This window comes from Wyeomyia smithii, chromosome 3 (genome assembly GCF_029784165.1).
Source record: "Wyeomyia smithii strain HCP4-BCI-WySm-NY-G18 chromosome 3, ASM2978416v1, whole genome shotgun sequence".
NCBI lineage: Eukaryota > Metazoa > Arthropoda > Insecta > Diptera > Culicidae > Wyeomyia > Wyeomyia smithii.
The window spans coordinates 233,045,007-233,059,452 of record NC_073696.1 but is presented as its reverse complement, the minus strand read 5'-3'; the positions used below and the strand labels follow the sequence as shown (position 1 = coordinate 233,059,452).

General features: G+C 40.5%; 1 protein-coding gene across 2 annotated transcripts; it reads right to left on the bottom strand.

The window, feature by feature from the left end:
• Window positions 1-1,685: 1,685 nt before the first annotated feature.
• Window positions 1,686-3,931, bottom strand: LOC129727947 (bifunctional lysine-specific demethylase and histidyl-hydroxylase NO66-like). 2 transcript variants are annotated; one of them, XM_055686254.1, is made up of 3 exons: window positions 3,811-3,931; window positions 3,511-3,729; window positions 1,686-3,452 (listed from the first exon to the last, which is right to left on the bottom strand). In XM_055686254.1, the coding sequence occupies exons 2-3, from the start codon at window positions 3,709-3,711 to the stop codon at window positions 1,776-1,778; spliced, it is 1,878 nt and encodes a 625-aa protein (XP_055542229.1). In that variant the 5' UTR covers window positions 3,712-3,729; window positions 3,811-3,931; the 3' UTR covers window positions 1,686-1,775. The 2 variants fall into 2 exon arrangements, with proteins under 2 accessions (XP_055542229.1, XP_055542230.1); XM_055686255.1 differs by having other exon boundaries at window positions 3,807-3,908.
• Window positions 3,932-14,446: the final 10,515 nt, after the last annotated feature.

Here is a 14,446-nt window from a genome sequence, read left to right as displayed (position 1 = left end):
TGATTTTCACGTACTTTTTTACGTGATATTCAGGTGAAACTATAAATAGGACGTATGAACCCCACATAATTTCCACGTACTTTTTACGTGTTATTCAGATGGAATCTACGTGAATTTAAAGTAAATAGAAAACACAAATAAAATTTATTTTTAAATACCAACAAAAAAACTTGCTCAGAGACAACATTTCCAACAAGACAGAACCAGGAATGGCCGGAACGATTGTCAACCGTTCATAGTTTTGACGCAGGATGTGTTCCGCTCGAACCTGACTGTTGACGATTCCAATCGTTCCGGAGGCTCGGCAAGAATTCACCAACTGAAAATTCGAAAGTTTTTTTTGTATCTTTTGTTGATTTGCATAATATTCTGGCTACTTACATTGCGTTTTCTCCAATATTGAACTTGCTTGAGAAGCTCCGGCGTTCTATGTACGCCATTTTGACTTTTTTTTTCATACTAAATATTCACGTAAATTCCGTTGTCAGAAACGTCAAACCACAGCCGCACTAACACTAACAGAGTCAAAACACACAAATACCAACGCGCATTATAACTTGACAGATTGTACGTGAATTGACAGTGAATCGTACGTGAAGTTCAGGTGAAAGTTACTAATGTCACGTAAAATGCCAGATTTTCTTTAGGTCAGTCATTTACGTGATTTTTCAGGTGGATTTTACGTGCCTATTTTTCAGAGTGTACGCAAAACGATTTAGTGATATGTATTTCTAATTTCAGTATTCCACTCAATGCCAGTCATCGACTCCCATACATACGACCATTTACATTCCCTCCTGAGATTAAACGCGTAAAAATCTTTGATTCAGTTGAAAAAAGACTGACTGACAGAGGACGGCAAACCGAGGTCACCAGAAAGATTAGTGGAGACGTTACTAATAACGTTAAACTGACGCCCATGAGTTTGAGCTTCACACGACCGCACATTTCGTAGCTGCTCCTCCGTGATTGATCTGAGAACAAGAACTGAGCACAAAGAACCATTTTTATGCGTTTACCCTCTTTTATCCTTCCTTCTACACGCCTATATATAGATTCTACTGCTTCGTTAGTTACTCTCCCAGTTATCGGCAATTAGAACTATCCGCATGAAAATTGACATCGCTTCATAATATTTTGTACAAAAAATTTCCTTGGTGTATTTACTGCTCGCTTAAATAGCTTTTGGAGGGACATGGTCATGTGGAATACGCCAAATAAAAATAAGGGATGCTGCGGATATCTGCATCCGCGAATGCGTAACATGGCACGAAAATTGACATCCGCATCTACATCTGCAGATGTCTGAAAAATCACATCCGTAACATCCCTGATCATAACTGCCTGAAAGGGGAAATCATTCAACTTTTTTTCTGCAATTTAACGTGATGCAAAAAGAGGGAGCTTGAGAATAAACTCATGCGTAAAGTTCCTACTCTACTATGTTCCGAACTCATGAAAATTCACTTGACATAGCAGACGCTGTAACCTTGAGGCTACGAGCTCTGTTATATATTAAACTGGAAATCGATCAAATGAACCAAGCCAAAAATGCGCAGCGGCTCTAATATAGGCATATTACCATACACCTCAGTCAATCAAGCGATCGTATTTCCAATTTGAAATTTTCAAAATCTACAAAATGAATTGGAACATTTTCATGAATTCGATGATAATAACTGATCTTATTTGCTTATGTTACATTGTATTTTGATGACTCTCTCTTCAATGTTTTGCAATGCATATATAAAAATAGTTAAAACATCTTCAATCAATCAACGCACTATAACAAGACCTTTTTCCCACAAGCTTTTGGCAAACTCGACCTTATCCTCAACAGGAAAATCTGCCACGGTCACCGACTGGGGATAAATTTTAACCAGCAGTTCGACGGCAAGGGCAGCATCTTGGTCGACCTCGAGAAAGTTGGGCTCGTACTCGTGATACTCTCGGGAATTGTCTGTGTGATAGTAAATGCGCAGCTTGCCCTCTTCGTTTATCAACCGCAAAATGTTACGCCGCAACAGACGAACGGTAGACTTCTCGGTGAACGGAACTCGCAGCGATACCGTGCCGTCTGCATTATGCTCATAATTTGCACCGTATACTGTACTGGGCAATTCGTCGGCGCTTATCAGTGGTGGCAAAGCATCATGTTGGAAGCGTTTTGTCATTTGATCCACTGCGGTGTCAATAGCATCTTCACTGAAAATCATTTCGAAAAGATTTTTAATTTGTTCAACCAGTTCCTTTCTTGTTGGTGTTTCATTATCCGAATGAACAATACCAAAATGTTGATGGAGATCCAGTGGAATTCCCTGCCGGAGGTTCAGGTTGGTCTCGGCTGCCTGTGCGAGAGCATGTGGGAGAAACAATTCCAACAGATCGGCCCAGCTATTTTTCTGGTACACACTCATCGTCACATGCAACGAGTGATGACCTGAAACAGTGCAGGCTTGATGGATGATTCCACGCGGAAAATAAAGCAAGTCTCCGGGTTCCAAAATTACATCCAAAATTGGAACTCCAATGTCTTCCTGTTTGAAGTTTGGTGACGAGACACGAGGTAGCACTTCGTTGGCGTCTCGAGGACTGTACAGCTTCCAATGCTTACGACCTTCCACTTGTAGAACAAAGGCTTCAATATCGTCATAATGCGGAGCAAACCCTTGACTGTTTGGTGGGGTCAGATAGAAGTTAGCACCGGTCATACAGTGGAAAAATTCTTGCAGCTTTACGTTCATGTCATATACTCCAGGCAAATACGTTTGCGGATTAAGCATTCGAATACTGCAACCATCCTCGTAAAAAGACCACATGTCGGGCGGTAAGACTCTTCCATCTGGATTATGCGTTTCCCGTTCGCCCTCCCGATAAGAGGTTACATCAATGTTTTTTGTATACTCAATATTATGCTTGCGGAGCATCTCATCGATTCGACTGCGAGAAAGTAGCTTACTGTAGAAGGCAGGATTATTTCGTTGTACCAGCAACGGTTTTTTCTCCCAATACTGAGCCATGAAATCGTCCACGGTAACCGGTTGAATGATCCAGCTTAGCTTCTGTCGACCGGCAACTGCACTATCTCTATCGGTAACCTCTTTCGTGGAAACTCGCCCAGTACTAGGTGTTTCGGGTTCCTTTTTCACAACAACTCTTGAAGGAGTAAACTCCAAGGGAAGCGGCATGATGGGACTTTTGTTTTTACTATTCGATGCCTTCTTCTTTGTAGATGGAGTCGAATAGTTTGAATTGTTGTTCAGTGATGTTCCACTTAACGAAGTTTCCAGTCGACTATCGGAAGCCTTGCTTGCTGCTCGGGAGTGGTTCAGAGCTTCCAGGCTTTTGCGAAGCTTTCGCTTGTGGCTCTTTGCCTCTTGAAGTTTGATTTTGAGGCCACCTTTTTTTTTGTCCGAGCTTGCTTTTGTTTTGGAAGACGTTGTTGAAGTATTCTTGAATGTTGAAATAGATGCATTAGATGAGGGAGGAAACTCCACTAACAAAACTCACCTTTTTCTTGCTATTTTTGAACGCGGGTTCCGTTTCAACCAGTTCACGTCTATGTTCCTGTAATATTTGATTAATCATTTGCTGCTTAGTGGCTGGAGAAGCTTTCTTCTTCTTTGATTGTTTGGATGCAACTTGTTCTGGCTGGGCATGCTCCCAGGACACCGGTAGAGGCGAGTCAAATATTGACGGCATTCTGGCCATAACCAACGACGTGTTTCTCTGAAAACCAGGATTATAAATCTTACATGATGAAATTAAAGGAACAAACAGAAGAAAAACTGCCGAAGAATACCTACTTACTTCTGAAAGACAACGTGCGATCAGAAAATCAGAATGTTTTGCTTCTTTTGGCTTTTAGCGCATTTAGGCCAACTGAAGTGTCATTTCTTTGAAAATAGCGAATCGAGCAATGCCAAAATTACAAATTCGAGCTAAAACAGTGTTGCCTCTGTTTTCGATAAAAAATATCTGCCTGTGTTCGATTCAGGGGGGTAAAAAGACAAACAATTTTATCGAATTAGAATATGGCGTTGCTTGTGTACAACAATGGGACACCGCCGCTAATTTTTGCTAATAAATCACACCAGTGAGAGCAACTGTTTGTGTATTGCCATCCATTAAAAAATTGCTGAAACTATCGATTTTTTCATTCACATCAGAACTAGATGTCGTTGCTTGGCTAAGAGTATTAAGGCGGTTCATCGTCAGATGGAAATGTTAAAACTTGATAGCAACGAGCCAGAACAAAATTTTATTGCTTCCATTTGAGCCCTTAAAAATCCTAAACTTATCGGAAGTCAATTACTGGAGACTCCGTTTATCGTATTGCATTTTAAATTTGTATGAAGATATCTAAGAGATAACTTGCTTTTTGCAACCTTGAACCACCTTAATCCGCATCCGCTTTCAACCACACGGCTCTCGCCCTAATTTTGATCTGTTGTCAAAATCAACACAACGGGCTTATGGACGCTACCATTCGTCAATGGAGACTCAATGGAGTTACATTGGAAAAACATGTGTTTTGAAAAAAATAGATTGCGTTCAGTGAAAGTAAGTACCAGAAAGATAGAATAAAATGTATAGAAGACATTTGATAGCTGTACTCTTGGTCAATAAGCAAAATACTCGGAAAAATTTCGATTTTACTACCACTGAAAAAGCGCCATCTCTTGCCATTGAACATGTTTTCGGGTGTCCTATATTAGAAAAGCATGACCCTCTTTCGTTGATGTTGTTGTATATGAGATGAGTACTCTAGCGTAAAATTGAATTGAGCTCTTGATCGGGTAGTAGGGGACCATCCCCTACATAATCAATAACCATAAAACGTCTGACATCTAGTTCGGGATATAGTTACTGTATGGGTTATCGTTTAACCATATCCGGAGTACTTCGTGATAAGGGCGAATCTAGCAAACTGTAAACAAATAGAGATTTTACCGAAAACGTATGAAGTGAGCTACTATCTATCTTCAAACTTCGAAAAAATAATCTATTAAAATAATTAAAATGTACGATGTTTGTTAAGGGCGAAATCTACTTTATATCAAAACGAAATAGAATGAGGAATACGCCCTTTTTGTTGTTTACGTTAGTGAAAGGCGAAACTTGACTTCGTCTTGATGAATAGAGGTAAGTGACTTTTCACTTACGCACACTAGTGAACGTGTAAACCCGTGTAGAGTTGCTTTTGTTTCCTCCAAACTGTAAATCATCGCATCTCGTTGCTTCGACTTTTTATCACTTTTTACTATTTTTGGTCGGTTATGTTTAGCAACTTCTTCCGATTCATGAGAATGAAAAATTTATTCAGAAACGAGTTCAGAACTTATAATAAGTGTTCAACTGATTATGTGTCCAGCTGCTTAAAACGTAGTATTGCAAACAAAACAGTGATAAGTAAATATTTTCCTCAATGAGTGGCACTAACACATTCGTACGTAAATAGGTCTATAGAGATAAGTGACTTTTCGTCTGATGTGTCTTAACAGTTCTGGACAGTCGATAACATTTTTTATTATGTCGAAAATAAACGTTCTCTGCAGCTCGATTCGACGGGCCGCGAGAGTTTTTAAGTTAAGAAGCATGCAACGCGTGGTGTAGGCGGGTAAGTTCACCGGATCATTCTACGTTAGTTGGCGTAAAGTATACCGAATGAACTGCTTTTGTATCCGCTCTAATCTCACGGCGTGCGCTAGTTGGTATGGTGCCCAGACTTGAACTGCATACTCAAGGATGCTCCGAACCAATGCACAGAAGAGGGTTTTTAGAGTGTATACATCAGTGAAATGGCGCGATTGCCTTCGAACGAGTCCGAGCACTGCAAACGCTTTGGCTGCAATGATTGAGACATGATCATGAAATCGGAGTTTAGAGTCTATTGTGACTCCTAGATCGCGAATAGAAGTGACCCGCTCCAGGACGTTACCATCAATGTAATATGTATGGTTTACAGAGTCATAGCGTCTTGTGAATGAAACAATTTTGCACTTCGCTGCGTTCATTTCCATGCCATTTTGTAAACATCATAGCGAGAGTTCGTTAATGTCGTCTTGCAAAGCCAGACAGTCCAGAGGTGACGATAATACTCTATAGAATTTGAGGTCATCAGCAAACATCTGCTTCTGGGACTTCAGTCTAGTGCATATTTCGTTTACAAACAAGACAAATATAAGCGGACCCAGTACGCTTCCCTGTGGGACACCAGACGTGAGGACGAACTCTTTGGACCACACGGAGTTCACGCAGACTGAGGCTTTACGGTTAGTGAGGTATGAGTTTAGCCATCCGGTGATGTGCTCTGGAAACCCCATACGTTTGATTTTTTCGATGGCATAATCGTGTGGTACAACATCAAAAGCCTTAGAGAAATCGACGTAGACAACATCGACTTGTTTTCTGTTCTCAATTTCAGGAAATAGTGCCTTTGTATAACACATCAGGTTGGAGGTTGTGGACGTTTGTTGCACAAACCCGTGTTGGTATTCTGATATAAGCGGTCGTGCAACTCTGTATAGCACGACATGAACTAGCGACTCGAATATCTTCGCAAGTGAGCATAGTATCGATATGCCACGATAATTGTTGACGTGGTGAATATTGCCTGTTTTGAGGATCGGTACAATGCGTGCGGTTTTCCAGACCGTTGGGAATATCTTCGATGAGAGCGAAAAGTTGAAGAGGCATGAAACAGGATGAGCCAGTGATGCTGCGCAATTTTTGAGAAGTAGTGGCGGAAGCCCGTCCGCTCCAGCGCCTTTTGTGGTGTCGACATTTTCCAGTGCTTTTCGAACCTCTCCAATCGAAAACCTTATCTCTGGCAGACTTATGTCATACGAATTTACACTCTGGAAGCATTCGGGACGTAACACAGGGGACGATGTACTATAGACACTTTGGAAGAAGCCGGAAAATAATTCAACAGCTTCATCAGTCGTATTTGAGGTTTTACTCGCATGTTGTAAACTGGACGGTATTGTAGGGCCAGCCTTCAGTGATTTTACATATTTCCAGAAAGAGAGCGGATTTTGCCTTAGGTTTTGTTGTACATTTTGCAAATACGCGTGTGAGTATCAGCAAGAAAATTCTTATACGTAGTTTCCATATTCCGAAGCACCCTACGGTTTTCTTGGGTTTCCGACTTGAAGAAGCTTTTTCTCATTTTCCGAAGCATGTTCCTTGAGTGGCGAAGTTCGGGAGTCCACCAAGACCTGCGAGTTGATGTGTGGGGCGCACGACGTACAAGCGGAACATGTGTGTTGATTACCTCAAACAGTTTATCATAGTAAGTAGACATTTCCAAATCGACGGATTCGTTGACCAGATGCTGTTGCCAGTCGATAGAGGCAAGAGCATTATTCAGGACATCAAAATCGCACCGCCTGAAATTTAGCTCCACTTCGGCTGGTCGATCCACAGCATTTAACACATCGCAAAGAGCATCGAGCAATACAACGAATGGTCTATGATGACAATCAACTGGTAGCAGCGGGTGTGGGGGCTCGTCTCATATGCAATTGTCAATTTATGTGTGAAAACAAAAGCAAAAATATTCCCTTCCTTCACTTTCGCAAGTAAAAACCTGGGAGGGAGAACCGAATGCTACACCCAAAACAGAGAACACGCACATGCGTCGTTTTCTGATAGCGTGTAACTATCTTGTTGCTGTAACGCATGCATGACTCGAACGAAGTTTTTAGTAACATCAGGAATTCGCGTTGACGGTGTTGCTGATATTTGTTTGGTTTTTGCGTGCGAAAAAGAAGGAAGGAAATATTTTTGCTTTTGTCATCACGCACATTTTGACAATTACATGTGAGAACTCACATAAGTGCGAACAGTCTTCAAAATCTTTTTCAACGCGAATAATGTGCAAATTTTACGGACAAATTTTTCGAGTCCGTGTTTTTTTCAATTTGCCGTTGTATAAAAGTTTTTTCAGCGTTTGGAGTTCGACCGTAGTGAAGTATGTTCGAAATTGTAACCAAATCCTTAAATACAGAGAAGCGCAAGTTTAATAATCGAAGTAAGCTAGCATGATTATTACTTAAAGCTTATGAAATTTATTTTTTTACGTAAAAACAAATCAAAATATTTTGTGAAACGACAATGAATGCAAAAACTGTTAGCGATGAATATTTTTTCGAGCAACTGAAAGGTATCAGTTATTGCAATACTCATCGCAAAAAAATGCTTTTTTTCCTTGGTTCAAATTGACAGTTGATGACAGCTCATTCTGGTTCATTTTGACATTTACACAGCTTCGTATCCGTTTCTCCCTCCCAGGTAAAAACCAAACCAATATCAACAGAGTCGTCAGGGCCAATAACGTAAACACGGCGTAGAGTAAAGGGTGATACTGTCGAGCAAATGAAAATAAGGCGCATTGAAAAGCGATACTGTCAGATCTAAATAAGGCGCAAAGTAAAGGGAGATACTTTCGAGCTGATCGAAAAAGTTGCATAGTAAAGGGCGAAACTATAAATTCTCGAATATACAATGTATAGCGACTGAAATTCAAGTTTTAAATTTACCATGTACAAAGCTATAACAATTTTGCTTTTATTAGAGTATTTGGATGACAAATATGTTGTTCCACCGTTATTAAGAACTTGAATTTGTGATTGAAAACTTTGTCTTTTTTGAGTTTTGTAGTCATTGTAAGATTCGTCCTAATCACGAAGTAGTCCAGATATGGATTATGGTTCTTGATTATGCGGGTCATAAATTACGCAGACTTCAAGAAGCTAGGTTATGGATTATTTCTAAAGAAGATAGTATTAAAGCACAGACTAACATACGTAAATTAATGTGTGAACGTATTGAAAACACATCCACTGCTGCCAGGTTGAAAAAAGCCCTGTCTAAAGAACATTCCAACGGTTTAGGCAGATTGAGAAAAACTGACGGTACTTACACCACAGATTCTCAGGAAACACTGGAAATTATGATGGAAAATCACTTCCCAGGATCATATTCGGATACTGATGAAGTGCAGGATCAAACTGGAGAGCAGCTAAGCTTACATGCGACTTGGACTGAATCCCAGGAACTTGCACGTTCTATATTCAGTAAATCGAAGGTTGAATGGGCAATAGACTCTTTCCAACCATACAAGTCTCCGGGAATGGATGGAATACAGCCAGTTATGCTCCAAAAGAGCAAGCAACTGTTCATTCCAATTATTACGGAGATGTGTAAAGTGAGCCTAATATTAAATTTCATTCCATCTAGTTGGAGACAAACTAGAGTTATTTTCATACCAAAAGCCGGAAAACGAGATAGGACAATTCCGAAAGCGTTTAGGCCAATTAGTTTAACTTCCATCTTTTTGAAAACTATTGAAAAATTAATCGACTACTATATTCAAACAGTATATATGAAATCCGATCCATTAAGCAAATTTCAATTTGCTTACAAAAACAACGTATCAACCACTGACGCGCTACATATGTTAGTGGAAAAAATCGAAAAATCCATCCATGCCAAAGAAATTTCCCTGACAGCCTTTTTTGATATTGAAGGAGCATTTTATAATGCGTCTCACAACTCAATGAAAATGGCAATGGAAAGGCATGGCATAGACAGGAACACAATAAAGTGGATTCATGCCATGCTAATAACTCGCGAAATAACAGCTAAACTCGGTGGGACGTCCCTAACAAGAAAAACTACGAAAGGATGCCCTCAAGGAGGGATATTATCTCCCCTGTTATGGTCATTAATCGTAGACGATCTTCTTAGGAGCCTATCGGAAAACGGGTTCGAAGTGATAGATTTTGCAGACGACGTAGTGATTTTAGTAAGGGGGAAGCACGACTGCGTTATTTCTGATAGAATGCAAACTGCACTTAATCTCACAGCTCAATGGTGTAGACGAGAGAGGTTGAGTGTAAATCCATCCAAAACAACTATTGTTCCTTTCACTCGAAAAAGGAAATACATTATTCTTAAATTGCGATTGGAAGGCACCGATATAATGCTTTCCACTGAAGTCAAATATTTGGGAATCATACTTGACCAGAAACTAAACTGGAACACTCAAATAGAACAAACAATTACCAAGGCCACAAACGCCCTATGGGTATGCAGCAGAGCCATTGGAAAAAGCTGGGGTCTCAAACCCAGCATGATACCCTGGATATATAAAACAATAATCATACCCAGAATAACCTAAGCCTCGTTAGTTTGGTGGCCCAAAATCACTGAAACATCCACTCAAGCTAAGCTAGGTAAAATCCAAAGATAGGCCTGTGAATCGATTTGTGGAGCTATGAGAAGCATTCCATCAAAAGCTCTAGATGCAATACTTCACCTTCTTCCACTTCATCAGGTGGTTCAATTAGAAGCGGAAAAAAGTGCTCTGCAGCTAAATCGACAGTGCAACCTAAAAGAAGGAGATTCAACAGGACACCTGAGAATACTGAAAGATTCCCAAATAAATAATCTAATAAAAAGTAAGGAGGATTGGCTGGAGAGGGAACCAAATTTCGAAATTCCTTACAGAACAGTAGAGATAGAACGAGAAAGTTGGCAACAAAGCGGACCCACAATTCGGGATGGTTCACTTTGCTTCTACACAGACGGTTCTAAAATGAATGGTTCTGCAGGTGCGGGATTCATAGGACCAGGAAATAATAATTTTTTTTCCATGGGACGCTGGCCAACAGTATTCCAGGCGAAAATATACGCGATAATAGAATGCACGAATACGTGTCTGGAAAGCAATTATCGACACGCAAATATATGCATTTTCTGTGATAGTCAGGCAGCACTTGAAGCCCTGAATTCTCATTTTTGCCATTCTGAACTAGTGTGGGAATGCATCCTGCCGCTCCGAAAGTTAGCTATGAAAAACCAGGTGAACTTATACTGGGTTCCTGGTCATTGTGGAATCGAAGGAAACGAGAAGGCCGACTTACTAGCCAGACAAGGGTCATCTACTAATTTTGTTGGCCCAGAACCTTTCTGTGGAGTCCCCCCGAGCGCTCTAAAAGCTGAACTCGGTGAATGGGAAAAAGCGACCATCAAAGCAAACTGGGAGCGGATTACGACAATCGAAAAGATTCATAAAGCCAAATCGCGAGAAGAGCCTCGTGCTGCTCAGATTAAATAAGAAAAACTTGAGGACATTCACAGGTCTTATTACAGGGCACTGTCCCAGTAAGTGTCATCTCAAGAAGATAGGCAAACTTGATGATGATAAATGTCGCCTGTGTGGCATCGAAAGCGAAACTTCAGAACATCTACTCTGCGAATGCCGAGTATTAATACCACGCAGATTGCGTATCTTCGGTGAGGGACACATAGAACCTACCGAAATTTGGAGGGAAAGTCCTGGTGAGGTAATAAACTTCATACGAAGTGCGTTGCCCAACTGGGATAAATGTGCAATGTAGCAAGGACATCAACTCGCCAAATAGAGATGTACCTGCTCATACGCACTTAGAGTAAGGTGAAGCATACCACAATAGATCAAACAATGGTCGCAGTGGTTCAGTTTTCTACAAGGGAAAAAAAGCATACGTAATACTGAAACCTAGCTCTATCGCCACAAAAAGACACTAGAGATGGTCGGGTTTCGGGTTTTCAAACCCGAAACCCGAACCCGACCCGTACCCGTCGGGTTCGGGTTTGTAAATTTTTGAAAGTGTCGGGTTCGGGTTTCGGGTTCGGGTTTGAAAATTTTTGTAGGTGTCGGGTACGGGTCGGGTTCGGGTTTGGTGGGAAAAAAATTTTCGGGTTCGGGTCGGGTTCGGGTTTGAAAAAGGTCGGGTTTAGGTCTGAAAACCCGAAACCCGACTATATCAAATAAGCATTTTTGTAAGATGATGATGTCTAATTTCATGCAACTGCAAAAACACTAGCATTTCAATACCATTCGAGGCCCAAAGCTTCAGGGCAGCCTCAAATTGGTACAAAAAATCTACCCCTCAAAAAAAATCTCGGGTTCGGGTCGGGTTCGGGTTTCACAGTTTCGGGTTCGGGTCGGGTTCGGGTTTCACAGAAATAAAATTTTCGGGTTCGGGTTTGATCGAAAAAAAAGTTTCAGGTTCGGGTTTCAACCGAAAAAAAAATTCGGGTACGGGTCGGGTACGGGTTTGAAAAATGCCAAACCCGACCATCTCTAAAAGACACCCATTTTTTACTTAATTTTTTTAATTTCAAACTTTCCAAATTATTTGATTTATTGCGCACATGACCTCCATTCTTGAATATCCATATTGGGTGGTATGCGGTCATTTTCAGCTTTTTTCTGGCATCTGAGCATCAATCTGATTTCAGAAATACTCATGTTGGGTGGGGTTCAGTTATTCTTGCTGTTTTCCAGACACCGAAAGTGGTCATTTTTGAATTCAAAACGGTGTCCAGGGCCCAAGCTCAACGCTTGGCTTCTATGCCTCATCTCGATAACGTGGATATTAGGGTGGGGAAAAATGATCGTTTTTCCAGAACCAAGTTTTTTTGGTTCCTTTTGGGGCCCCGAACAACCCCAAACTTACCGGAAGTCGATTGGTTTTGTCTCCGCTTGGCGCATTGCATTTCAAATTTGTATGAAAATTCATATGGGAAAACCTACTTTTTTGCATTTACCTTTCTAGAGAGCTCAATAATGATCTAATAATGCACTACATTATGTTAAAGTATAGTATTTTAGATGCCTAACAACTTTTCAGAAGACACTTAAGGGCTAAGAAGTCTCCAAGTAAAGCTATAATTGTTCAAAGTTGAGTATGTCGATTTAAATGCAGAAAATCTTGTTTTCTGCCAACATTACCAATGTATCGGCTTCAATAGAATTCCTATCAGAAATAACCTGTCGTAACGAGTTTATACACTCAGCTGGACCAAGCAAACAAATTTAGGCCAATATTTTGAACGTAGATAGAATCTACAACGTGTTCCAGAGGTTACTTCTGATGGAAATCTGACTGACGCCGGTACACTGGCAGTGTTGGCAGAAAAAATGATTCGCAACATAAATTTCGACATACTCAACTTTGAACAGCTCCTGCATTTTTTGGGACACCCTAGCTCTTTAGTGTCTTCGGCCAAGTTGTTAGGCATCAAAAAACCTTCCATTTGAAGTCATGAAACCAATGGTTTGAATCATTTTGAGCTCTTTAGGATGGAGAATGCAAAAAAGTTGGTTTTTCCATACAAATCTTCATATAAATTTGAAATGCAATGCGCCAAGCGGAGACAAAACCAATTGACTTCCGATAAATTTAGGATTGTTTGGGGGCCCCAAATAGAACAAAAAAACTTGGTTCTGGCTTTCTGCTATCAAGTTTCATTTTTTCCATACAACGATTCCCCATCTTGCGTACAAAACTTGCCATCTTACTATTCAAGTTGCCATCTTACAATTCAAAATAGTGTTTTTACTTTTGTGCATCGTTCTGGCTCCGAAGATACCCATATTGGGTGGTATTCGGTCTCTTCAGGCTGTTTTCCAGAAACCGAAAGTCGTCATCTTGAATTTCAAAATGGGATATGGAATTAATTTCTGGCCTCTAGGCATCATTCTGGTTTCAGAAATATTTATATTGGATGGTATTTGGTTATTTCCGGCTATTTTCCAGACACCGGAAATCGCCATTTTTGAATTTAAAATTGTGACTGTGGTTGATTTTTAGCTTCTGGTTCCGGAGATTATATTGGGTGGAAATCGGCTATTTTTGGCTGTTGCCCAGAAACCGAAAGTTGCCATCTTACTATTAAGAAATGGTGTCTGAGGTCGAATGCGGCTTCAGTGCATCATTGCGATTCCGGAAATACCCATAATGAGTGGTATTTGGTCACTTTCCGCCATCTTGGATTTCAAAATGGAATTTGGAGACAATTTCTGGGCTGGTTCCGGAAACATTTTAGGTGGTATTCGGTCATGTGCAGATGTTTTCCATAAACCGGATGTTTCCATCTTAAGTTTAAAAATGGCGCTTGGAGTCGATTTTTAGATCTTGTGCATCATCTCGATCATTTTAGGCTGTTTGTCAGAAAAGCTGGCTGAAATATCCGTTTAATTTGTCTGGTAGACCTTCTTCCCTTTCATAGTACGGAGGAGTGTGAAACCACCATAAAAGTTTGTGTTTGATTTGTTTTAGAGCCCTCCCATCCAGAAGAGAGAAGAGTGTCGAACCACCATGAAAATTTTTCTTGCTCCCAAAACCCCAGATTTTTAGCTTCTGTGCATAATAGTGTTACCTGGGCTGCTGTGCAAAAATAGTTACCTGGGCTTTACTGGTTGGTTACTATTGTTTAAATATGTCCACTATTCCGCTCTTATTGGCACACCTAATTCAACCTTACTAGAACCGACACTTTTCAAGCGAAAACAAAACGGCACAAGTTAAATCATCCAACGTTTAATAAAACAAACAACTTTCAACCCAAGGCCTACTTCGGATGTGATAATGATACATATAAGTTC